At 39.7% G+C, this 27,175-nt stretch overlaps 1 protein-coding gene across 1 annotated transcript in view; it reads left to right on the top strand.

The window, feature by feature from the left end:
- The window catches only part of LOC147748202 (inactive dipeptidyl peptidase 10-like), a 508,957-nt gene that overhangs the window by 402,871 nt on the left and 78,911 nt on the right, over positions 1-27,175 (top strand). Inside the window, exon 21 of the mRNA XM_086959116.1 lies at positions 25,059-25,113. Within this exon, the coding sequence (XP_086815242.1) occupies positions 25,059-25,113 (55 nt within the window). The remainder of the gene's footprint in view (positions 1-25,058; positions 25,114-27,175) is intronic.

The following is a 27,175-nucleotide window of genomic DNA, read 5'->3' as shown; positions in this document are numbered from 1 at the left end:
TATACCCATAGAATAAACCAATGCCATGCTCTTCATTTAAAGACATCCTCAGCGAGTGCCAACTGACATCAGGATGATATCAACTTATATTTCCTATCACTTTCACCGAGTTTGTAGAGCGAAAATGAATTTTCTAAGGTTTCTAACTTTTCAAATATGGTAACAGGATGTCAGACCTACAAATTGGGATGTCACCTGTTGGTCAGGAGATGCAGACTTTATTAAGTGGGGCAGCTTTCCTACTTTCCCAGTTAAATTCTGAAGTTAATTTCAGGAATCACAGAGCAAGGTCTTGCCCATGCTATTTCTATATCTTTACTCTGCTGTACCCTGAGATAGTGAAGCTCTGCTGAAATAAAAAAAATAGGACCTGATTTAGATCTTGGCGGGACTTCCATCATCTCTCTGCAGCAGAGTATCCAAGTACTCCACTTAGCTTATGGTATCCCGCCTACCGTATTTAGATTTGTGCTGGCAGAACCACTGTCCACATCGACAGACTGTTTCCGGTTGCTTAACCCCTTCGCTGAGGCGGCTATTCCGCCGCAGCGCTAAGGGGGTGGGGCGGCCGCACGGCGGTTCTGTGCTTGTGACGGAACCGCTCTGTCACGGCTCGCGGGTGAGCTGTGCTTGTGACGGAACGGTTTCGTCACAAACCCGCCCGCCCATTATTTCGTCAGCGCAGGCGTGAAATTCGCGCCGCTCAGGCGCGGCGAGCGGGCCGTGACGGAACTGTTCCGTCACAAGCACAGCTCACCCGAGGCTTGTGACGGAACGGTTCTGTCACAAGGATGCAAGGGGTTAAGCAGTGCACCATCATCGAGGTGGTATTCTCCTCTACTGGCAAACAGTACCCCATCAGCGTCAGGTTGGTGGGTTTGTGCCAAGCCTACTTAGATGTCCCCATTGTGCTGGCATTGTCCTAGTGGCGATTTGCTGATGGAGTGAGTCCCTGGCGGAGTGGAGACTAGTAAGTACTACTGATTTATGTGTCAATACACACATTTAAAATTTTTAAAAATAACAACTTTATTGGCATTTCAATATACATACGGAAACAATGTCAGGAATAGTACACACATTATCATACCCAAAGGAATATATTCACTACTAGACTTTTCAGATTCTTATACATCATTCGAGTTGATACACATTCTTCTGATACAGCAAACTGTAGACTATTCCTCGTTCTCCACTCCCTAGTATAGATCATTATTACCTTTGTCTCCAGATTGTTTTTGACAAGCCAACATATCCCCTTAACTCCCCTCACCCCCTTGTCGGACGTCTGTATTACCTTTTACGTCTGTGCAGTGTTCGGTCTGCTCAACTACTTTGCGTGTGTTTTTCTTGTGTGTTCCAGGGGTCTATTGTCCTAGTCTATATCTACTCCTCTGATGGGGGCTGCAGGTCAGCTATAATTACCGTCCATGCCTGGAGGTCGTCTTCTAATTTGTCGTCTCTCAGAACTTTCATTCTTACTCTCTCGGCTGTTGCAAATGCACACATTTCCTTTTGCCATCTTTCATGCTTCAGGGGTGTCGGTTTTAGCCAATCAATCGCAATTCGTCTTTTTGCCCTGACTAAGCCCAGCAGCAAAAACGTTCTACTCAACTTCCTATTTTTGAGCATTGGGAGAAGTCCTAATAGGACTGTTCGTACCTCCCTAGGGACCTCCCATCCAGAGGCTACTCGTATTTGCTGCAATACCTCTTCCCAAATTGTTACCACTATCGAACACGACCACACTACATGCACTACCGCTCAGCATCTGGGGCACCTCGTGGGATCATTCTGGATATATTTTACTCCGTACTTTCGGAGTAAGGTAAGCTTGGTGAATACAACTATATTGTATTCATTTAGAATGGACGTTAGAGCACCCCATTTTTACCCCTACATGTATTCTGCTCCACTCTTTCTCTGTCATGTGTTCTCCTGTCGCCTCCTCCCATCTCGCCTGGATGGGGAGTGGTTCCCGTGGTAGGTCCTCAGGTATTGCCTTGTATAGATGGGTTATCATATGCCGTCCCTGCGCCATGTATTGCATCACTTACAGAGTTCTCGTTACAGGGGGTTTCTCCGGAAATGTCGGCCATAATTCACTGGCCACTCAGGAGATCTTTGCTTATTGTAAATACTGTCCTCTGCCCAGATCAAAGGAGGCCTCTGCATCCTCTCTCGTTATAAACTGGCCTTTGTAGTATAAGTCCCCCATCGTCAGACCTCCCCATGTTTTCTATTTGCGGATGTACATTAATGCATTACCGATGAAAAAATGCATATAACAGCAATGTACAAATTCACCAGAATAAAGCAATTGTCAACACACTATTCATAGTAAGACAAGTGTAAAAAAAGCTTACCTTTGATTCCGATGACAACAGAGTTGATTAGCATCATTGTCATGTAGTATGTCATAAACAAATGGGATACCCAAACAACCCTTGATGGCTTGGGCAATTAAATATTGATAGGTTAGTGCACCTACAAGGTATTAAGCTAAATATTTGTATCAATTCGTATATTCGATTTAAAGCAAGCTGTATCACATAGCTTGCGATTTCATTTCTTTGAGGACTATTCAAAATGTTTGCATATGAACAGATCTTTCAAACAAGATTTAAGACACGGGTATATGTATTCAAAATAATGATATTTTATATAGATGTATGAATTTTAAAGGGTACACAATCATAAAACACACAATGCACCCAGAAGTTACAATCACATGAAATTAAAAATATTTCTTAGTTACACTTGTGAGCACCTTTTCACACAACATTTTGAAGCAATCTGAGCAATTTAAACAGAAAGCATTGCCCTTAATGCAATACAACAGAGAATAGGTGCAGCTGTTGACGTTTTGGTCTAATGATGTCTGTTTCCGCTAGACCATCTTCAGGACTTTGAATACATACATGAATGACCCTTTAGGATTACTAAAGGTAATGTTCAGTTTTAATGATCCGAAAGATATGGAATGGTGAAAGTGTTCACCTCCAGTCCAGCACTCAATGGTTGTTAAAGTTATGACCAGGAACTGAGAGGTATTCGGTTTCTCATTAGGAAAACACGCATAAGTCTGTGTTACGTGGTATAGGCTTCGAAAAGTAATCGCGTTCGCTCGAGATGCAGTGTCTCGAGTGAACGCGATTACTTTCTGAAGCTTATTCCATGTAACACAGACTTATGCATGTTTTCCTGAGGAGAAACCACATGCCTGTCGGTTTCTGGTCGTAACTTTACCAACCATTGAGTGCTGGACTGGAGATGAACACTTTTGCCTTTCCATATCTTTCTGATCATTAAGAGCGAGCATTACCTTTAGTAATCCTCAAGGGTCATTCATCTATATATTCAAAGTCCTGAAGATGGTCTTGCGGACACAGACATTATTAGACCAAAACGTCGACAGCTGCTCCTATTCTCTGTGGTATTGCATTAAGTGCAATGCTTTCTGTTTAAATTGCTTCAAAATGTTGTGTGAAAAGGTGCTCACAAGCGTAACTAAGAAGGATTTTTAATTTGATATGCTTGTAACGTCTGGTTGCATTGTGTGTTTTATGATTGTGTACCCTTTAAAACTCCTAATTTTTGATGTATATAAAAAAATGTTTTTATTTTGAATACATATACCCGTGTCCTAAATCTTTTTTGAAAGATCTGTTCATATGCAAGCAATTTGAATTGTCCTCAAAGAAATTAAATCACAAGCTATGTGATACAGCTTGCCTAAATTGATTATATTATTGATACAAATATTTAGTTTAATAAATCCCTTTTAGGCGGACTTACCAATCAATTGTCATGTAGTAGCAGCAAAGGGAGGACCTCGGCAAAGGGATTCAAGACGGAAACAGAAGTGGGAAACAGAAAGGAGAGGTTCCATATCATCTCCTTCGATTCCACCAACTCAGAGTAGGAGGTATCCCAGCCAGTTTCCTTGATGGAAAGGCACATCGTAATTTGCCCGACCATAATCTTGGATGGACTCCTTCCGACAGCCACTTCTGCCTATGATTCCATCGACTTGCGTGAAAATTCCTGGCACCTTGGTGGCAATTGGGCGGTCTTTTGTCCATGGACCTGCTAACATCTAAATAGAGCAGGTGGGCCGCCTAGTAGGCAGGCAGTAAAACTGCTGAGAAAGTGAAGGCGGGACCAGCTCTGCCAAGATCTAAATCAGGTCCTTAGTTTTAGAAAACAAAGCATGGGCTAGCCAAAATCACATCTGCTTTTTCCTGGTTAGGGCCAAGAGGGATGGAATTTATATCACCTGGTTAGAAGCAGAAGTGGGTTCCTGTATCATGGAGTGGGGCCTTCATTTGGTGATATCTGCTCTTCACTGTGGAGGTGCAGACCTTGCTAGGATGGCTAGGGTCTCCAGCTCCACAGTAACTTACCAAGGTTGGCTTTTGCATGCCACAGATTGTTAGGATAGCTAAAGGTTCCCTCACAATGTGTCCCTTTTGTGGTGGTATAGCATTACTAATTAACAGGAAGTGGGGCAAGGGAACACTCCTCCCCATGAGAGGCGACAGGAGATCCTTAGGGGTTCACAAAGGATCTCCTGGTAAATATATCCACTGATATGTGACAGACTCACATAATACGCGTGTCCACTGTGTCCTAGGATTCAAATGAATTAATGCACTGTAATGGGATTCAACACACCTAGGTTTATTCCCAAAACAGCTGTCCCAAACCCAATCCTCTAGGGCAAGAAGAACTTCTCAAACTTGAGAAATAGGCAGGAATTACCTTCCATTCTCTTCTCAGAGAATATGATGTGTTAATAAGGAATTACACACAGGCAAGGCTCAGGTGTTCAGCACAGTTTAAAGGACAGTCTTTCACCTGATTTTAAACAAGTGAGCTCATCTCTTCACCATCAGTAAAACAAGAACTAAGCCTAAAAAACAAAAGGAAGAATAGTAAGGACAACTCTACATTTAGGTAAGGAGGGGAAAGCTAGCCGATACCTTCGGTAAACAAGATTAAAAAGAGATTTTGAGCTCTTCTTAGAAATTAAAAAATACACAGATCTGTTCTCACTTAGGTACACCAAATTGTAGACGTAAAAGCATGCATCACACACAAAGCAGAGACTGACAGGCACTCTGTGCAGTCATGAACTGAATCACTTTAGGTAATCTAATTAAATTCACGTGTGTATTCAGGGAGCACACACACTCCCTTCATCCAGTCCTCTCTTTGTTCTTTCACAGCCCACGATGATATCATACACCAGATTCACTCTTAGTTAATAAACAGTTTAGACAGGTGTGTTGTACCCACCATCTGGTGTTCAGGCATTCCTTTGGGAAATTGTTAGTGTGTATTAAAAAATAGCCTCTGACAATAAAAAGTCCAAACACTGTCCAAGACTTGTACTCGACTTCTCTATCCCACCTATGGTGACAAACCCACCAGGGAGAAGGTCACGGGGTCACTAAGGAGTATTTGGAGAGAGACCTGGCCACTAACGCATTCTCCAGTCCAGTTTTGAACTTTATAGCACCACCACCATAGATTTCTACGGAGTGGTCCTAATGCTTCAGATGTAGGAGATGGAGGATGTTCAAGGATTCTTTGGGTGCTGTACGGTAGACTTGGATGTCCTTGCGGTTAGCCCTCAGTCCGCGGGTCATGTTGGGCAACTTTGAACACAGAGGTCGGGGTCCTCTTTGAGTCAGTAGAAGGTCAGCTGCTGCTGTGCTACCAGTCTCCTTCCACAGCAGTCCCAGCAGTACCCTTTGGTGGAGGCTGGTCTCCCTCTTGGGTGACCAATCTGGACTCCGGCAACACTACAGGGTCTGGCAGACTCAGATGTAACGTTTGGCCATCGAGGATTGGTCTCTTGGGGCACCCAGAGTGGCTCATGATTTGCTGTGATGGCTAATTCAACTTTGATGGTCCTGATGCTGGTCTCAAGGGGTCAGCCAACTGCCCTTTGGAGTCACTTCTTTCGAAGGATCCTTAAGAGTGATTTTTCCTGAAGGCGAAAGCCACAAGAACAGTCCTCTCTTCGCTAGCCCAAAGTGTGGCAGGGGCAGTAAGGCAGACACTGTAGCCTCTCTTTGCCACATCCAGGGGCCATCAGGGCAGTCCTACTTTGGACCTTTCTCCATTCCCATTGAGTTCTGAGGTTCAGGGTGCGGGGACATAATCATACCCAGAAAGTGTCCTGGGGGGATGATGCAGTCACTAGCCAATGGGCTCCCTGAATCCCTCCTGCCTTGTGAGGACTTCCGGTAATACGTGGCATCTAGTAATCACATTGTGCACTATTCTGCCCACTCTCAAGATGTCTGAATCCTTCCTTGAATGTTAGGAGCTTAGTAGCCCACCTTAGAGGTGTGACTATCTGTGGGCTACACACCCACAGGAAAACCAGTTTGGGCACTGGTTTCCACTTTTTGTTCCCCCTGCCACCCTCAATATATCTGAACAAAGGGGCAACCCTTCAGGAGTGTGATTGCCATTTGCCCCCCAGAGGTTGCTTCGCCTTTCAATCTTGCCTATCAGGCCAACACCCCAAGGGCTTTCTGCATGGGAGAGGTAACACCTCTCCCTGCAGAAGGATGCTATTAATCTTGAGCCTGGGAGTCGTTCACACGACTCTCCAGGAGAGCAGAAAGCTGTTTGGTGGCCAGTTACCATGTGAGGCCACTGGACAACTGGCTTTCAGAGTGTCAACTTTTTAAACATTGCGTTTCCATTAAAGTAACATTAAATTTGACTTGGGCGTCAAGTCGAGTTCAATGGCACAATTCATTTGATACCTTGAAGTACTCATTTTAGTAGTCCAATTCAGAAGTTAGCTGGGCTGAGGGGTTAGCTGGGAACACTGTGTTAGCCAAAGGGGCTAATAACTCTTCCATAGCAAAAACGACAATTTGGAAGCTTTGCTGTTAGGACATATAATAAAAATACATGTCTTACCTAATAATAAACATTAGGCCTTAGGGCCTGGTAGGCCTACCTTAAGGGAGATATATATATATATATATATATATATATATATATATATATTACCTACTGGCGGTCGCCAGTAGGTATATATAGTTAGGATTTTTTCCCTATGGGATTTCTGAAAATTCTATGCCTAATAACTTTGGCGTTTGTGGACGGAATTGGCTGAAATTTTCTGGAAAATGGCACATTTTGTTTCTGAGCAGCTCCTGGAAATTTGGGGGGGTTTCGGCAAGGGGGGGCTGAGATAAAAGGGGGGTCCCAAAACGCGTTTTTCCCATGTTAATTTCCATAGGGCGGTTGGCCTCACTTTTAGCCCGAACGGCTGAATGGATTTCCACGAAACTTGGGAAAATTGTAGGGACTGTTAGCTCGATGTGCCTTTGCTAGGTCTCAATATATGTGCTTCAGTGGATTTTGAGAAATTAACGTTTAAATCAAGATATATATCTGTAACAGCGGTCCGGGCAGCGATCCGGTTCGCGTACTTTTCGCTTATCGGAACTTTGCGCACGGAAAGCTGATTGGCTCTTCGGTGTCTGTCAACATTCTAAACAGTCCGGTGCAGCCGCCATCTTCTCTCTCGGTAGGATCGAGAGACAAGAGGAGGCCAAAACAAAGAGGGAAATTTCCATAAGGGGGCATAGTAGATCCTCCCTGACCCCCTAGGTTTTATGTGGTGTTTTTAAAAGGGCCCAGCAGGGTCCAAAAAAATATATATATTTTTTTTTTCGCGATGAGCGTCTAGTACGCGAACCCGAAAGCGTTCTGGGCAGCGTACTATAAGGATAATAGAATGATACACTTTTCAAAGACTGTATGTTAATTGTTTGTTTTTTTTTCTTTTTTTTTTTTGTTGTCTTTATTTTTAAAGTTATTTTTGTTATTTTCATTGTTTTTCATACTTTATTAAATTTTCTAACATTTCATTGTCAGAAATGTCATAATTTATTATAGGGTGTAATTGTTTTTCATTTTCAAGCAAGTTGTCTACTGCTTCAACACATTGTAGAAGTTCGTGGTCTCTACTGTCATCCATAAAGTCATCAAGTTTGTCTTGGCTGCTCTCCTTCAGTTCAATCGAAAATGAAATTTGTTGTTCGCCTTCCATTTTGCCTGAAATTTTGAATAAGAAAATATATATTAGTAGAGATAGGGCACTGTTGGGATTAATTTTAGATAGTCATTTTTTATCAGTGAATTTATCTTTTGGCAGTGTATAGTATCAGAGTGGAAATAGGACTATAAAAAAGTGTATGTGATTTAACCAAGACAAGCCTAACTCCATTCATAACTATAACAGAGAAGTCTATCTAAATACATTACTACTACAGAGGGATAGTGTATATGTAGCAGAAAAATTCTATTATATTAAGTTATAGTGCACAATATATTTCGTTTTTAAAAATTATATCTTACCTTCACAAAGAAGTTGAAGTTTTTGGAAGCTATTAAAAGGTGTTGTACAACAAGAAGTAGTAGTCAAAATGGCTGTGTTTTCTTCTCTTCCTTTATATATATTCAAGTATATAACCAATCAAATGTCAGGTAATAAAAGTAGAAAATGAAAGTAACATTTTCATTGGTTGTCAATTCCAACAGTTCAGATGTGTTTTGTGAAGTAATTTACCTCACGGTATTTGGAGAGGTCTAAAGGCTAAATGGCTAAATGAAATTTCAATCAAATTTGTGAGAATGAAAGGGATTGTTATGTAGTATGAGCTAATTTATATTTGGTGAGAGTGTCTCTAGTCGTTTTTCTGTAAATTACTTTCCCGCCTTTTTTTTGGACCGCTTCCCGGATAGCGGTCCGGTCCGCGTACTTGGAGCGTAACGGGAGTCCACCATTTTGTGTTTCGGTCGAATCAAGGTATAAAATGGAGGGTAAATAATGTTCTGAATGGGTAGAAGGGGGCATGGTACAAGTATTTTGCCCCCCTACGTTTTCTGAGGGTGGCTGAGGAGGACTATATTTGCGAAAAAAAAACTTTTTTTTGAAATTTTGCGCGGTTAGCTTCCAGTTCGCGTACCGGATAGCGCTCTTTAAGCGTAGTTTGTTGAAAATTACAGAAAAAAGTTAGAAAAAAAATAATAAAAGTGTGTGATCAGATGAAGGGTAGCTCTGAGAAGAGCTTTTGGGTTTATGGTACATTTAGGTACTTATAAGTAGGTACCAATGCACAGTCTTAAATTCAGAATGAAAATTCTGTTGCCCTCATCTGAGAAGTGAACTCCATCTCCTCTGTAGATATCTTGCATGTAGTAACGCAAGTTATTGTTGTACAGAGAGCCCATTCCATGGTCTCTCATGAAAGCTGACACAGATTTGTTTACATGCTTCCTCGCTTTCTCAATTTGTGGACAAAATTGGTTGGACCACCTCCATTTCTGTCTTTGGCATATATTGGAATATACCAAGGCAGTTTGAGGAAAAAGTGCCATTAATTGCTCAAAGGTGTCCTTTAAAAGCATTTCCAGACCTACCCCTGTCAAAGTGCCCAAATCATTACCTCCACAGTGCACTATTAACAGGTCAGGTTTTGGCAAATGCATAAAGGTTTTCACCAATGGTATCAATTGGTGACATTTTAATCCTCTTTGGCCCAACCACTTAATTTCCACATCTTGTAAATTGAGGTTAGGTAAATTTCTGTTCTCAGCATACCTTTGAGCCCAGTGGATGTAACTATGTCCAACAATCCAGACGTTAAACATGGTGGCTGAAGGTTGTTCTGTAGTCAGATGAAGTGTGGTAATGAAAGGGCAGTTGAAACAGTAGGAGTTTCTAAAGAAAAAAAACTGTGGATTTACAATGCTAATGATTCATTAGCAGTGATTGGTGCATTTCCATTTCTGAAAACAGAAAGTTAGGGTGCATGGATGTGTTCTTTGAAAGATGTAATTTGAATGGTCAAGGAAGAAACATTTAATGAAAGATTGCACTGGATACGCAGGTGCACTGAGAGTTCAGAGTTCAATTGAAACATTGTTGTGTGAATTTGCAAACATGAGAGGTCTTCCAGGAGGTGGTTGCTATGGATACAAGGCAGACAGGGCAGAGGGGGGAAGGGTTTTGATTTGAAAAAAGTGAGGGAAGAGGTATGATTGGCTAATATGAGAGATATGTGAAAAGAATATCTGTATTTCTGTGCTTTCAATAGCTGCAGCCTTTGGAGTGCATCCTTTTTCTTCTGCTGAAGACAATTTGGTGTATTTCTTAGACTGTTTTCAAAACTCAAAAAATATTTGCTAAGGTGAGAAAACATTTATTTAATTTAGATAGAGAATAGTATGATTTAAGGAGAAAATGATGAAGAAAGCTGTGTTTATAAAATGTGGTTTTGTCTCTAGTGATATACTAATAGAATTAGTTTCATAGAGAAATTGTAATTGCATATTTGGTGTAACATTCTGGCATGCAGTAACACAAGTTATTGTGGTACATGGAGCCCATTTTATGGTCTGTTATGTAAGCTGAAACAGAGATGTTGCTTTTAAAATCGATTTAAGAAATCAATTTCATTTCTGGATATGTACTGCTAGAGCTTCATAGGTTGTTTTGAGCCATATTTATAAGGTATTTGAGTGTCTAAGATGTTATGTTTTCCTTTTAAAATGTAAAGTGTTCCTCATGGGGCAAGTGTCTTGTAAATACGCTCCCACTTGTGCTTGGCAAATTTAGATTTTGATTATGGGAGTTACCTAGCCATGTTAATAGTGTCCCAAAAATGGTGCTAGTGAATTGCAGAAAACACTTTCATGTGTCTCAAGGACATTTTTAGTCATTTCTCCATGAATGCAGGTATACAATTGATTTATATGCTGTGTTTAAAAACGAATTTTGAAATCAATTACATTTCAGGATATGTACTGTTAGAGCTTCATAGGTTGTTTGGGGTCATATTTAGAAGGCATTTTAGTGTCTTTGATGTTATTTTTCCCTTTTTAAATGGAAAGCGTTCCTCATGGGGCCCTGAGCAGTTCTTAGCCATGTTATTTAATAGGAAGTGGATAACATGGCTAAGAGCATTTGCTGGAAAGTGCATGAATATTGCTGACTTTTCTGCGATGTTATTTTTCCCTTTTTAAATGGAAAGTGTTCCTCTTGGGGCAAGTGTCTTGTAAATACGCTCCCACTTGCGCTTGGCAAATTTAGATTTTGATTATGGGAGTTACGTAGCCATGTTAATAGTGTCCCAAAAATGGTGCTAGGGCATTCCAGAAAACACTTTCATGTGTCTCAAGGACATTTTTAGTCATTTCTCCATGAATGCAGGTATACAATTGATTTATATGCTGTGTTTAAAAACGAATTTTGAAATCAATTACATTTCAGGATATGTTCTGTTAGAGCTTCATAGGTTGTTTGGGGTCATATTTAGAAGGCATTTTAGTGTCTTTGATGTTATTTTTCCCTTTTTAAATGGAAAGCGTTCCTCATGGGGCCCTGAGCACTTCTTAGCCATGTTATCCAATGGGAGGTGGATAACATGGCTAAGAGCATTTGCTTCAAAGGTTGTTTGGGGTTATACACCATTTTTGGGAAATTATTAACATGCCTATCTAACTCCCATAATCAAAATCTAAATTTGCCAACCGCAGGTGGGAGCATATTTACAATAAATTTGCACCAGGAAGAACGAAAAATAGCATACTAGATACTCAAATGCCTTATAAATATGACCCAAAACATCTTATGAAGCACTAGTAGTGCATATTTCCAGAAATGTATTGGTTTTCATTTAATGATTTACTTCATTGGTAGGCCTTCACATGTTTTTTTATTTTGATATTTTTCAGTGAAAATCTTATCTGCAACCATGTGTTGGCCTCACCTCAAATAAACAAAACAGGTGATGGACTGAATGTGGATCAATGACACACATTTACCCCAGTCTAAAGATCAGGGCCTAAACAAATCTTTAGATAGGCTACATCTTATCGTCATCCTGAATTAATGATTTAAAATATTAGGGAGTGATTTATGAGTGTTGTATGCCTTTTTTGCACCATTGAGTGTCATTTTTGTGATGCAGTGCTGGTGGAAAACATTTGCTATGTTAAATAATTAGTACGGCATTAAGTTTTAGATGACTGTTATTTATTTACTGTTTGGTAATAGTGGTTAATAACATTTTATATTATATTTTTCCACAGATTCAACTGCAGATTCTTTCATAGTTTGGAAAATGCCTTCCAAAAGTCGAATACGAAAGGCTAGAAAACGTCAAAGACAGCAGGATGATGTTTTATTGCAGCAGTCCTCTTCCCCAAATACTTGTCAAAACACCAAGAAAGGTCCGGGTAAGAGCACGAAATCATTCTTAAGAAATATTTGTCATAAAAAAAGTATTTCTCCAAAAAATGTTTCAGTCCTCAAAAAGAAAAGCAATTTAAATGGAAAGGAGAGACCCATCAAAAATGTTACTGGTAGAGGAAGAGATAACTCTGTGCATGATAGTAGAAGGAAACAACAGTTTAGGGACATTCGACATCGAATGTTCCGTAATAGGATAATAGTTAATTTATTGAAAAATATTAAAAAAAAAGGCCAACAGAAAGCGGCATTTTATAAGAAGAAGAAAAATGTAGAGAAAATTATTGATCATGCTTTTGAAATTAAGCGAAAGTTGTTTATTTTGGTAATCAATAGAATTAGGAAACTAAGCAAGGTAATTTCTGATTTCAAAACTAAAAGTAGATGGAAGAGAGTAGTAAATCGTACTAACTTTTGTGAAGTTTTTTCCGGAGAATGGATGCATAGTTCTAGTTGTGAGGCATTTTTTAATGAGGAGAGTTATTTTCAGGATAATGATTTGGTGTTTGCAGTTGACACCAGTGGTCGAGCTTATGAAGTGAAGGATGGTTGTCCAGTTGAAAAAGAACAACTTGTGACAACAGAGACAGAAGAGGCGCTAAGTGATGAGGTTTTAGGAAGACGTCCTAAGGGTCCTGTGTACATTTGGAAGTGTAGTTCTATTTGCAGTGTGCGACAGGTTTCCATCAATTTGCTTTGTGATTTTATACGGACATTTAATAAGAAAAGTTTGAAGCAGAAAATGAAGTTGTTGCAAGATTTAGATCCTTGCAGAGTGAGACAAATGACAGGTTTGCGTGGTCATTCACTGGCTTGTCTTTCCAGGAGAGTATGCCAGAGTGTTTTTCATCATTTCAGGATGCTAGCAGTGCATCATAATAAAGTGAGAAAATTAGTGAGAATGTTGTATTATGCTAAGAGTCCAGCAATTATGCTTAAACAATTATGTGCTGCTCTTTTGCATGGTTCTGAAATAGATGTGAAGAATATTTGTGAAGAAATTGAGTTTTGTTACTTTGGTAGTAAAGATGAGAATGTTCAAATTGACTCTGAAGTAGAGGGTAATGTGGAAGATAATGTACAGGTTTCCAGTACAGATAATTTTCAGAAGGAAATTGCCACGTTTCAGATGAAATCAAGTGAGAGGCCTAATTTCACTTGTGTATGTTGTCGACGCACTTATTATAAGAATCAGACTAAGGTAGTGGATTTATATGCAAAAAGTGAAAGGGAAAATAATAGTGAATGGAAGGATTTTGCCACATACTTGATGGTAGAAAATTATTTTGATTTGGGATCGGATCAACGTGTGTGTACTTATTGTTGTAATAAATTAAACCAAAACCAGATGCCTGCTAGGGCAGTTCATAATAATCTGGAATTGGTTGAGATTCCTTCTGAATTGAAGGATTTAAATACTTATGAATCTATTTTGATTCAAAGTATCCATCCCTTTCAGGCTATTGTAAGAATGGAGCCAAAGACAGGGAAGTTGCCTCCAGCAGATTTACAGAGAGGATTAAAGGGAAGAGTTGTTTATTTGCCTCTAGATTTGAAGAAAAACATTAACACAATTGGAATAGAAAAAGTGGAAGAGGAACCTCTGGTTATCTTGGTTAATGGGGTTCCGACAAAGAATAAGAAAATATGGCAAGATTTAGTGGATGTTAGGAAAGTCAAAAAGGCAACAGTGTATTTGAAGAAAAATAATAAGTACTATAAGAATGTATATGTTGCAGAAGAGGAAGTAAGTGATGAAGAGGATAGCGATTTGTGTGCTGGCCAAATTGAGAAAGTAGAGGCCTCTAAAAGTGAAGAAATATATGAACATTATAGTGTTCATCCTTTGCATTCCAAGGAAGTCATGGGGAATGCTATTGAGTTGTTTCAAATGAAACAAGCCAAAGGGAGTCCCATTAGTGTTTGGGAGGAAAGTTTGGAAGCTCGGTGTTTCCCACAGCTATTTCCCACAGGTCAAGGAGGAAGATATGATGAGCGACCTCATCAAATTCCTGCGTCTGAATACCGGACTTTACGATTGTATGCAGCAGATCCTAGGTTTCGGCAATGCATTCCCTATTTGTTTCATCTCCTGTTTGAAAGCGATCTGTCTGGACTGTCATATGCAGTGAACCACATCTTAAAAAGTGGTATACAGATGCGAAACATCTCGGCAAGTGACTTTATGCATAAAGTCAATGTCCAAGACAGTATTTTGGATTCTCACTTAATTAATCTCATGGCGTGTCAGCGTGGTACTAATGAGTACTGGTACCGTCGTCATGGTGATTTAAAATGTATGCTGAGGAACTTAGGAACTCCAACATGGTTCCTCACTCTGAGCTGTGCCGAGTATGGCTGGGAAGACTTACTTGAATTTTTACGAGAGGCAAATGGTAACATTGAAAACATCGAATTCAAGACACCCGGAGAACTGTGCTCTTTGGATCCAGTCAATGTATGCAGGTACTTCAATCATAGATTTGAAGCTATGATGTCTTTCATCACAAATAAAAAGAATCCACCTCTTGGACAGGTGTTGGATTTCTTTTGGAGAAAGGAGTACCAAGCAAGAGGTGCCCCTCATATACATATGTTGTTGTGGATCAAGGATGCACCTAAATTTGGAACAGATCCGGATGACTTAGTGATGAATTTCATCGAACAGTATTCTACGTGTGCTGTTCCAAACGCAACGGAGAAGAAAAGTCTAAGAGAACAAGTTCTACGTTTCCAAAGCCATCGTTGTGGAAAGTACTGTCGTCGTAAATTCAGAAACAAGGACAAGTTCTACACCAAATGTCGTTTCAACTTTCCACGACCGGTGATTTCTAAAGGAAGAGTGAACAGTTTGATGTCTTCGCTGCGACATAATGTGACGAGGAAATCACCCAAGAATACATACAATTTGAAAAGGAACGAAGAGTCCAAGTACATCAATGACTACAACCCAGTGATTTTGTCCATGTGGAATGCTAACATGGATATACAGTTTGTGGCTGACAACTGTATGGCTGTGGCTCGGTATGTGACATCTTACATCACCAAAAAAGAAAAGACCGAACTGAAGGATATGTGGGAGGACATTTCTCATGAAAAGAGCCTCAGCAAGAAGTTGTACAGTTTCAGTCTGAAGATGTTGTCGCATCGAGAAATCGGAGCTTACGAATGTTCTGACCGGTTGTCTTCAGCAAGTCTCTATGCCAAATCCAGGAGTCTCGTTTGGGCGAGTCTTGGTCTTGCTGCAACGCGAAATCGAGTTCTAAAACCTGTCCGGGAAATTGAGTATTTGGCAGAAAAGGAACCAAACAGTACCGACATTTTGAAGACCAACATGTTGGATACATATTATCCAAATCGAAGCAGTCACCTTGAGAATGTTTGTCTATATGAGGTTCTCCAAAATTATATATTCAAGAGGAACATCAAAGAAGATATTGAGAAAGGAGTGTATGCTGTAATTGGAAGTGAGGGATGCCTGGTCAAGCAAAGAAAATGCCAATTAGTAAACCATCGAAAATTGTGTGGTGAATCTCCAGAAAAAAAGGAGTTTTTTTATTTAGCACTTTTGCAACTTTTCAAGCCTTGGCGTGCAGAAGAGGAACTGCTTGGAGATTTCCTCTGTTACGAAGACTCTTTCAATGCAGCCAAGGAGTCCATAGAATGTCCTGCTTTTTCTAAATATCAAGAATTGCTAACTTTGGAAATTGAGCAGGAAGCAACGATTGCAGCCGAGATTGCCAGAGACAGTTCTCAGGACAGTCAGAGTTCTGTTTCATTGAGTCAAGATCCACTTGGAGGACCTATTATCGAAAATGAAGCTGCCACTGCTATGAATGAAGTGGAAAGAGCCATGGCACATGCTCAGGAGGATTCAGTTAACTTAGAAGACTTGGAAAAACAACTCAACGTTGAGCAGAGGAAAATATATGATGAAGTTACCACGGAAATTGAGCACGGATTAAGTCATGAGAAGAACAAGTGCTCATGTACATCGTTGAAGCCTGTCCGACTGTACGTGAGTGGAGAAGCGGGAACTGGAAAAAGTTTCCTCATTAAAGCAATCTCTTGTTATTTGCAGGAAAGGACTGAGTCATCGCTGTCTTGTGTTGTCACCGCTCCTACTGGACTGGCAGCACATAACATTAAAGGTATTACTTTGCATCGTCTACTGATGCTGCCGGTGGAGCATGAAAACAAATTACAATACAACAAGTTATCTGGAGATGCTTGCTGTGAAGTTTCAAGAGTCTTGAGGAAAATGAAACTACTTATCATTGACGAAGTAAGCATGGTTTCCAATGTCATGCTTGCCTTTGTGCATTTGAGAATGCAAGAAGTACTTAAAACTGAATATGATGTGTTATTTGGTGGGAAACACATCATTGTTTTCGGAGATCTTCTGCAGCTGACACCAGTAAAAGGTCAACCTGTGTTCAAAATACTCACGCATGAAGATACCAGGAAGTGCCTAGGGAGCATTGGCAACGTCAATATATGGTTAAACTTCAATTATGCAGAACTGCATCAAAATATGCGTCAGGCAAAGGATGAAGATTACAAGAATATTCTACAAGATATTAGAATTGGAAAAGTGACCGAGCATGGGAAAGAAGCTTTAAATGCACGATTACTGTCAAATTTATATCCCAAACAAGAGATTGTGCCTGAGAATATTTTTCAGAAAATTACTGAGAAGAAATCCGGGATATGTCTCATGCCAACTCTTGCAGAATGTGCCATCTTCAACAACAAAATGTTGAATTTAGAAAAGCAAGAGATTGTGAAACTTGAAGCTATCGACAAATTAGAGCATATGGGATCAACAATTATTTTGACAGACAATTTGAAATCAAAATTGGATTCATTAGAGAAGACTATATCTAAAACAGCGGGTTTTGAAAAGACTTTGAATGTGTGTTTAAATTGCCGAATTATTTTGAGAAGGAATTTACATGTAGAAAGAGGTCTGGTAAATGGATCAATGGGTAATGTTGTTGATTTTGAGAAATACAGAAATAGAGATGGAATAGAATTTTTAAAAATTAAATTTGATGGCATTGAGGAAGTACAGCAAATTGGTCGTTGTTCTGCTAGGTTTTTGCTTGTTAAAGATTTATATGTTCGCCGTAAACAGTTTCCTGTTTGCTTGGCATATGCGGTGACAATCCATAAATCGCAAGGTTTAAGTGTAGACTGTGCATTGGTGAATATTGGCAGTTCTGTGTTCAAGGAGGGTATGGCATATGTGGCATTGTCACGAGTTAGAACTTTATCGGGATTGTACTTGATTGACTGTGATGTCACAAACATTTGTGTGGATCTAGATTGTGTTAAGGAATACAATAGGTTAAGAAGAGAGTATGCGCCACATTTGCCTCAATATCCTTTGTTTGAGAAACGTGTGGTAGGCCGCAAACGTAGAAATAGCAGTAATAGTAGGGAGGTTGTTGCAAAAAGACTAAAAGTCAATGAACCGAAAATTGTTAGCAGAAAGAAAGTGGATTCTGTTGAAGATGTTGTCGGTTTTCAATTTGAAAACAGTTCTGGTGTCAACTGCTATGCAAATGTAGTGGTTAATGTTCTCTTTTCACTAGAGAGTTTAAAAGAACAGATTCTGTTGAATTCTGAACAAATTTTATGCTGTTTGTTGAATTCTGTTTTCGAGAAATGTAGCACTGATCGAACAAAAGTAGAAAGTGTGTCTGAAGTTCGTTATCTGTTAGATGAATGTTCAGGTCAAACAGACTTCTCTGAAAATAATCAGCAAGATTGTCAGGAGTTTTTAATGTATATGCTTGATATATTGCAAGTTGAGGGTGTAGATGTAGATCACCTGTTTGGGCTTTCTTATCAATGGCAGCATGACTGCGAGAACTGTATGGTATCAAGTACTACTAGTGTAGACTCAGAAAGATTTATATATTTAACTTTGCCAGACAGTAAATCAGTCTCCTTTAATAAGCTAGTAAATGCAGCGGATCACAACATGGAGTGTAGCCAATGTAAATGTGATATGATGTCAACATTATTTATACGTAGATATGGCCAGTATGTCATTTTAATGATCCAACGTTGTAGGCCTGATGGATCAAAATTGTCAACTTTAATAAAAAATTTTGTGGCTTCTCAGCTGTCAATATCAGGGAGGACTTTTGTTACTGTAGCAATTATCTATCACGATGGTCCATCAACAACATCAGGACATTATACAGCTTACTTAAAGTCTGGAAACGGCTGGTCATTCTGTAATGATTCCGTTGTAACGTTCAAAAAAAAATTGCCGTTTGACCTTAAAAATTCTTACCTGGTGTTTTTAAAACCAAAATTTTAAGTAGAGGGAATGTAAGTCTGCAATGCTGTCTAGATTAAAAATCCAACTATATAAACCTAATGCAAGTAAGTCTGCTTCATAGTAAGCAGTATCAGTGTCATAGGAAAAGGAGAACATGAGTGACAAAGAAGAGTAAGTTATTAGTAGTCCAGGATTGTGAAAATAATCTCAAATATTTTATTTTTGAAAGTTGCGAAAATAGAAAATGTCGGGATTTGATTGGAAGAATAACAAGACTTGCGAATCGCGGCAACATGATTTGGCCTAGTGGAAACATGTGATATAATGAGAGAAGTCTTTTTTTCTATGTAACATATTTTACGTATCGATGGAGGTTTTCTTTCAGAAAGTGGCGGACTGAAAATATTTGTAGCACAACAGAGTGGATGCTGTTCATAGGAGATCGTTCGACGTCATTGAAAGTAAGTTAATTTTAAGGAGTTTTGAAATCAGATTTCGAAGGTTGTATGGGTTTTTTAAACACAGTCATTTTGATTGTGTTTTTTTTTTCCCGCTGTTACATGATGAATACCTTCAAGTCACTGATTTAAGTGAAATTTGATACATTCTGAGAACAGCAAAAATAAACCATTTAACATGTATAATTAATGTTATGCTTTTTGAAATTATGATATATATTTAGAAATGTGAGGTAGATATGGAGAAGCAGAGTCTTCTGTAAGTGTCAATTTTAATGCTTACAGTGCTGTACTTCTAGGTATTGTTTTTTTTTAAAAAAAGAAATAGGCCTCACCTCAAAGAAAGCTCTTGAAAGCACACATCTTATTTGCATCCTAAAACAATCATTTAAAATGTTTGACACAATTTTATGATGGCTTTACATCTCTTTTGCGCTGTTATTGCATCACTATTGTGAGACATAAGCAATGCAAAAGAAGCATCATGTTTCAAAATAGGCCTCATTTCATCAGCATGAAGATACTGTTTTTTTAAAATAAATATCTTTAGGATTGTGTAGGGGTCGTAGGGAAGTAGAGGTTTCTGTAAATGTCAAAGTTGTTTAAAAACTGTTTCTTCTTGAACCTTTTCCCTTCTTTTTTCTAATTTTTAAATACATGTTTTAATATTTTTGGAAATGTTTGTTCTCTCTTTTACAGATTGAATGTATGAAAAATTTGCTTGAAAAGTTAACATGAATTATAAGGTAAATGTTTTCTACTTTTTTAACCTACATTCCACTGCTGATGATGTCACTGACTATGTTATGATTGATGTAATAAATGGGCATGTTTTACTGCAATGGTAGGTCTTCACATCTATTATCTCGTCTGTATTCTTCAACAAGCATAAATTTGATATGCAACCCAGAGTACGGTTCACCTTAAACAAACTTTTAGAGAGGACACACCTTATCGTCACCCTCACTCAATCATTTAATCTATCACATTTAACATCTATTAGTTCTACTGCTTCATTTCTTTAATCTTTACTTTCCTGTGTTTGCTACTTCTCTCCTTCCTTTCTCTATTACTTAATTTTTCTATTCCTTCCAGTATTTTTCTCAGTCCCTCTCTTCTCATACTTCTTCATTATTATTCACTAATTCTGTCTCTATTAATGTTACTGTTTCTGAATGATCTACAAAATTTTTAAAAACAAGAACAGTAAGTATAAGGATAGGAAAAGACATTTATGTTACAAGAAAGACAACTATAGGAAGTAAACAGAAAAAACTGTTACTCGCAATCCACTGCTGATGATCTCACTGACCATGTAAAAAATTATGTAATATATGACATGATCAGAAGTGAATTGCGGGTAACAGTATCTTTTCTTTACTCCCTATAGCTGTCTTTTTTTGTAACATAACTGTCTGTTTCCTTTCCTTATACTTACTGTTCCTTTTTTTAAAAAAAAATTTTTGGTACGCTCAAAGTACGCGTACCGGAGTGCGAACTGGTAGCGAACTAATAGAAATAGAGCTTGGCAGAGTTCAAAGAATTCTACCAATTTTTTTAATAATGGGGAGGTAGTTCTGAAAAGAACTGTTTTTTTTTGTTTTTGTTGTTTTTAATTTTTTTTATTAGTTTTCTGAACATTTTTTATATTTTTTTGTTTTTTTCTGAACATTTTGTATTTTTTTTTATTTTTGGGGGGGAGGGGGGAAACAAAAATGATTCATCGAAGACGGCTCAACAGGAGCAACAAAAAAAAAAGAATTTACTTTTTGGGGCGTTTTGGGCACACATGATTGGTGATGGCTCTCATTATCAGGGTAATGCTACTTTCGCGGTAGCAAAGTGTCTGGTTGCACCACACACAGACTTGCTTCACTTCTCCCATGTTGATTTGGATGTTCGGGATCACCTCCCTCGCCTCCGGTCCCGATACCTCCTGAACAACAGATCTTCTTGCCATTTCTGGTGGATTTTGTTGTTGGTCGCGAAGTTGGGCATTGCTGTAATTGTTAGGGTGCCATCGACTCATGTGCCTGTGCATTGTATGATTGCCAAAACTGTACTTTTTGTCTGTGCCCCTTGAAAGTCGTTCGTCGCAAATGCGACAAAAGACGTATCTGGCATTTACTTTCTTTTGGTCAGCAGGAAATTTAAAAAATTGCCAGATATAATTTTCTTTCCTATTATATCTTCTGGGCTCCTCTGGCAAAAACTCGTTATTTTCTTGCTGTTCTTCCTCTTCTTGATTTTCCTCCTCTTCTATAATTAGTGAAGCAGGTAGTCTTTTCTTCCCATGAGGAGGTGGAGGAGGTGGTGGGGGCACACTGGCAGAAGCAACCATTGAAGCCATTGCTGATGAATCAAAAAAGGTCTTTCTCTCACCAAGATGAAAGTCAGAGTGAGGAAAGAAGGAGGGGTTTTCATCATTTGGGAGAAGGAAAAATTCTAAACCAATGAAAAGTGTTAATTTTATATCACATGACCAAGTATTACATCATTAGGAAACCAAAAGTGAAATGAACCAATGAAAAGTGTTATTTTCGAGTCACATGACCTGCTGTGTTTACGTTTCGCGCTTTGCTCCGCTTTCCGGTCCACTTCCGGGTCCGCTAACTTGGCGCGTCCAACGACGTATTACGCGATAACGCAAAACGTCATGCAAACGTAACAGTTACGCTAAAGGAACGTTGACCGGTTCGCGTACTAAGCCGCGGCTTTAAATTGAGCTAACGGGAAGCAGACCGGTTCGCGGACTGGGAGCGGAACAAAAAAAAATGTTTTAAAAAAATTGTCTAAAGAACATGAAAAATATATTTCAAAATTTAAAGAACAATACATTGTACAGCTACAGATATTAGCTTTTAAAAAACCATTGAAATTCAATGAAAAAACCATAGGTTATAGACCATATATAGTTAGGGATTAGCATTTAAAAAACCTTATTTTATTTGCACAAAACCATTGAAATTCCATATATAGTTAGAAGCGCTAACTATATATCGCGCACCCGCAATCCACTGCTGATGATGTCACATATTACATCATTCATGACATGGTCAGTGACATCACTGATGACATCACTGATGACATCTCAAATGACATCACTGATGACATCACTGATGACAACATCCAGTGACTGTATGTTTCTGTAAAGTTAAAATATGTCTTACATATTGAAGAATGAGTGGATGTATAAGTGACTGGATGAAGGATTTAGTAGGTGCATGACTGACTGTATGAGTGAGTGATTAAATGTGTCTCACTGAGTGCATGGGTTAGTGACTAAACTGTCTTAATTTGTGCATCATTATGTCTGTTGTTCTGTAAACTGTTGCATGTGTTGATAAGTAGCTATATGAGTAACTATATGGGTTATTGATTGGTTGCCCAAGTATTTGTATGGGAGACTGAGTGTGTGTGTGGGTGGCTGGGAGGTGTATGACTCTGTGCATAGATGTGTGAGCAGTTGATTCACTAGATGTATGGTTTCAAAAGTGCATGTGGAAACAGCTGTATGGGCGGTTGACTGTGTGCATGAGTGTATTGGTGAGTGAATGGATATCTCAGTGCTACATGTCAAAGTAAGTACATATGTAAAACACAGTACATGTGAGAGTTGACATATATAAATAACTGTGCATAAGAGCCAGTGAATGTGTGAGTGACTGTATGGATCATTGTGAACTTGTATCAGGGATTGTATAAGAGAGTAAATATGTGTTAGTATATGTTTGAATAAGTAAAGTTTGTATAACTGTATAGTTGAGGAAATGGAGGTGTGATTGATTCTTTGCATGACTGACTAGGTGTGTGAGTAACTCCATGGATAAGTGACAGTCTGTGAGTGTCTTTTTACACTGATTGTATCTAAGGTTATATTAGAGTCTGAAGAGGTTCATCGTATTATCACATGAATGATATCATCAGTGATGTGATCAGTAATGTCAAATGAGATGTCATCAGTGATGTAATCAGTGATGTCATTTGAGATGTCATCAGTGATGTCATTTGAGTTGTCATCAGTGATGTCATCAGTGATGTCATTTGAGATGTCATCAGTGATGTCATCAGTGATGTCATCAGTGATGTCATTTGAGATGTCATCAGTGATGTCATCAGTGATGTCACTGACCATGTCATGAATGATGTAATATGTGACATCATCAGCAGTGGATTGCGGGTGCGCGATATATAGTTAGCGCTTCTAACTATATATGGAATTTCAATGGTTTTGTGCAAATAAAATAAGGTTTTTTAAATGCTAATCCCTAACTATATATGGTCTATAACCTATGGTTTTTTCATTGAATTATATATATATATATATATATATATATATATATATATATATATATATATATATATATATATATATATGTGATCAAGCCTCTTCGAAGGCAAAACGCGTCATGGCGGCAGCGCTGGCTTCATTTGAATAAACTTTCTTGCACCAGCACTCTTTTGGGTCGACTCTTCGTCACTACGGAACTGGCATGGTGTGTTTTCTGTCTGAAAGGTGACGAATTTCATGAATATATATATATATATATATATATAAATTGTTAAGGGAAGTGGGGGCTTTGCCTTTGGATTAAATGGCAAAGTTGATCTAGCAGTTTTGAACTGCCCTTCCAGTCTGCAGTGGCAGGCTGGGAGCCATTTTGTACTTTGTCGCACACAGGGTGGCGCAATCAGTGCTGCAGCCCTTCGTAGGCACTCTGCCCTAGCCTTGCTGCCATATATCCATATATTAGGGATTTAGAAGCAAGTCAGTCTCTGCCAATTGGGGATAGCCAATTCGACATACACTTTGTAATGAGTTCGAATACTGGCACGGAGGTCTGGTTAGCAGGCCTTGGTGCACTCTCAAAGTTGAAAAACCAGCAGCATCTGTCCAAAATTGTGGGGTTGAACGTGCATTTCCTTACAGAAACAATAAAAACATTGCCATTCAACCAGGGCTGGCTATTACGCTGGTTGTGCCCAAGGTGACAATCATTTTTGGCACCCCCCACCCCCATGGCCTCCTATGCGGATTCTCTCACTACTACTGGGCAAAAGTGCCCCTCATCTCTCCAATCATGTTATTGCTAATCACAGTGCACCCCTGAGGTTAGCAACCCGTTCCACAGATCAGCGCCCAGTGCGGCCACACCCAGTCGTACTGCCCTAAAGCCGGCCCTGTATTCAACATGAGTTGAATCTGGGAATCAGAATGGCTTTCCATGCAACAGAATAGGCGTTCCCTAAATTAATTTTGATGTGTCCTGAGGAGTTGCGAACCTTGTTGAGGGTTCCTGGACCCTTCTTTAGAGATTTGCAGCTCAAGGTATTAATAAATCATGCAATTTGTAAAGCGCACTACTCACCGTGAGGGTCTCAAGGTGCTGGGGTGGGGAATGCTGCTTCTGCTCGAAAAGCCAGGTCTTGAGGAGTTTTTTGAAGGTCAGCAGGTCTTGGGTCTGCCGTAGGTGGATGGGGAGGGTGTTCCAGGTCTTGGTGGTGAGATGGGGGAACTATCTGCCGCCGGAGGTCGCTCTTCGGAAGCGGGGGACTGTGGCAAGGGCGAAGTCTGCGGAGCGGAGCTGGCGTGTGGGGGTGTAGAAGGTGAGTTGTCTGTTGAGGTACGTTGGTCCGGTGTTGCGGAGTGCCATGTGTGGGTGGGTGAGGAGCTTGAAGGTTATCCTTTTGTTTACCGGGAGCCAGTGCAGGTCTCTCAGGTGGGGTGTGATGTGGCTGCGGCGAGGGATGTCGAGGATCAGGCGTGCAGAGGCGTTCTGGATGCGTTGGAGCCGTCTCAGGAGTTTGGCCAAGGCTCCTGCGTAGAGGGCATTTCCGTAGTCCAACCTGCTGCTGACGAGGGCCTGTGTGACCGTTCTTCTCGTTTCAGTGGGGATCCACTTGCATGAGTAGTGCTTCCTCAGCATTAGGAATTGCCAACCTCTCTTCAAGTCACTTTGCTTCTCTGCAAGAGACTCCAGAGTTCGCTAACAGCGATCTTTCCTTACAGGTGGTTGATGCAGTTGCCTTACATAGACCGTCATCGGATTGGAGTCTACGGAAAGGTAAGAAGGCACCCTTTCGTCATTATTGGAATTTGCCACTCCCTCCTACTACAGTAGAAGAAGGGCATTGCAAGGGAAAAAAGGTGAAGTAAATGGGAAGATGGGGCATGCAAAAGATGAGGCTGGCTCAGTTTAATCTTCCTTTATCAGGCTTTCTGCAGGGAACGCAAGGCTCACCAGTTTTTTGCATGCCCAGTGATTCTATGAATTACTTCCTTGAGGATTAAATGTCCTTGTGCCTCTTAATTGTGCTTAGCTTTAGATTTTTGAATTGTTACTAACTGCACTTTAGGTGATATTATTCTTGAACGTAATTTAGGCATATCCTAGTTGTATCAGCTGCCACAGTTAGCAGCAGCTGTCCTCGACTTGCCCTTGCTAACCCTGGTAGCCCTGCTAATTTTCTATGATATGTCCATCCACTAATCCCTCACCAGCAAATAGGAGGCTATTGAGGGACGAATGGCGGGACAAGGGGTCAACTCTGTAATGTAGTGATGGTCAAACTCTATGATGTTACTTCCTCTACCCTTCTTATTATGGTAAATTGACATCCATCATTGTAGTCCCACCAAATGGAGATGGACTTTTACAAAACTACAATGTGTGTTTGAGAGCAGCTGTGAAATGTATTTAACTATGTCTTAGCATCATCATTACAAAGCCCTTTTGCAGTAATTTTCCCTGTGCATTAGTGTACCCTGTATTCCATGTGGTGCAATGCAAGGTGGGCGATGGAAGACAACGTTTTTATCCCAGGTATCGATATATTTAGTCCTATTTTTATGTCCATGTACAACCTATAGCAATACCTGTTTTTATACAATGTCAAGTAAGCATGTCTATGGTTTCACCATGTCTTTGACTATCTATTTGACCCGAGAGGTCCTCTCACAATTTGGTTCTGGGAAATCTTGAGATGATTTTGGTTCCAATGTTATCTTTGCCCAAGCTGCCTGAACTTAGGGTGGTGAGACCAGTTCAGCCACATCTGCCACTGATCTCAGGGGTGTACTGTGTTAGAAATAATGTATGGGTTTAAAAGCACCTGCTGCAGAGTTCCTTGTGTGCACATCAGTTTTCAGGCAACAATAAAAGTGTCAAGAAAACTCTAGTAATTAATGTTCCTGCTTGCGAGAGATGAGCGTTTTGTCTGGTGGCACTTTTGACTCATCATAAAGAAGCACAGAGGGTTAATAAGCCTGCTCGAAGGATCATGTACCATGCAGATCACAGTACCGTATTTAATGTTGATAGCTCAGTGGCTTACTCCTTTTGTCACAGATCTTTTTGTTACTTGCAGTTCAAAAGTTACAGTCCAAATTTACCACAGTGACCTATGAACAGTCAACAAAGAGCTGCTTGGAAACTGCATGGTATTGAGTAGAACCTTATGTTTTTCCCCCCAGTCTTTCATTATCCTAATGTTGCTAACAAGCATTTGCATGCCAATAGGTCTAGCTTTATAGCAATGTTGTATGGTAATGTGAAGCATTACAAATACATAACATGGTAATGGATAGGTACTTGTGTGGAAACAAAGAACTGTAGAATGATATTGGTTAAGGCAAAATGGTTAGGTGACAGTTACCCTTTCAAGCCAGACCTAAACATCTATGTAAGTTAATGACTGCGCTCCTCTCATCACTGCTGTTGCCAAAGAAGAACACCATACATTATCTAACTATCTAGGGCACGTTAATAGCATTATTATGTTGTGTGTGGGTTGCTGAAAATTCAAGTTCAGTTAGCTGGATAAATATACAAAATGATCACAGCTGCATGGAGGGGAAACACTTTTTATGGAACAACACAACGTCTAGCCAATCAAAACATGTACTCTTGACTCCCAACATGTGGGTAGACCCAAAGCCCATTTAGACAGCTGGGCTGTCAAGCCAGACCATAAGAATATTTTTTTGGGGTAGAAATGCATTCTTATTAATAAAGCCAAGCCAGCCACTGTGGTACATTTTAATTCCCGAGTGTGTGCCTCTCCAGACCAAACACACCTAACATATACTGCCTTCCAGTATGGATGACATCTGACTTCTACACTTTG

The sequence above is a fragment of the Lissotriton vulgaris genome, chromosome 1_1 (assembly GCF_964263255.1).
Source record: "Lissotriton vulgaris chromosome 1_1, aLisVul1.2, whole genome shotgun sequence".
NCBI classification, from domain to species: Eukaryota; Metazoa; Chordata; class Amphibia; order Caudata; family Salamandridae; genus Lissotriton; species Lissotriton vulgaris.
The sequence above is the reverse complement of the archived record's forward strand: the minus strand, read 5'-3'. Positions and strand labels throughout refer to the sequence as shown.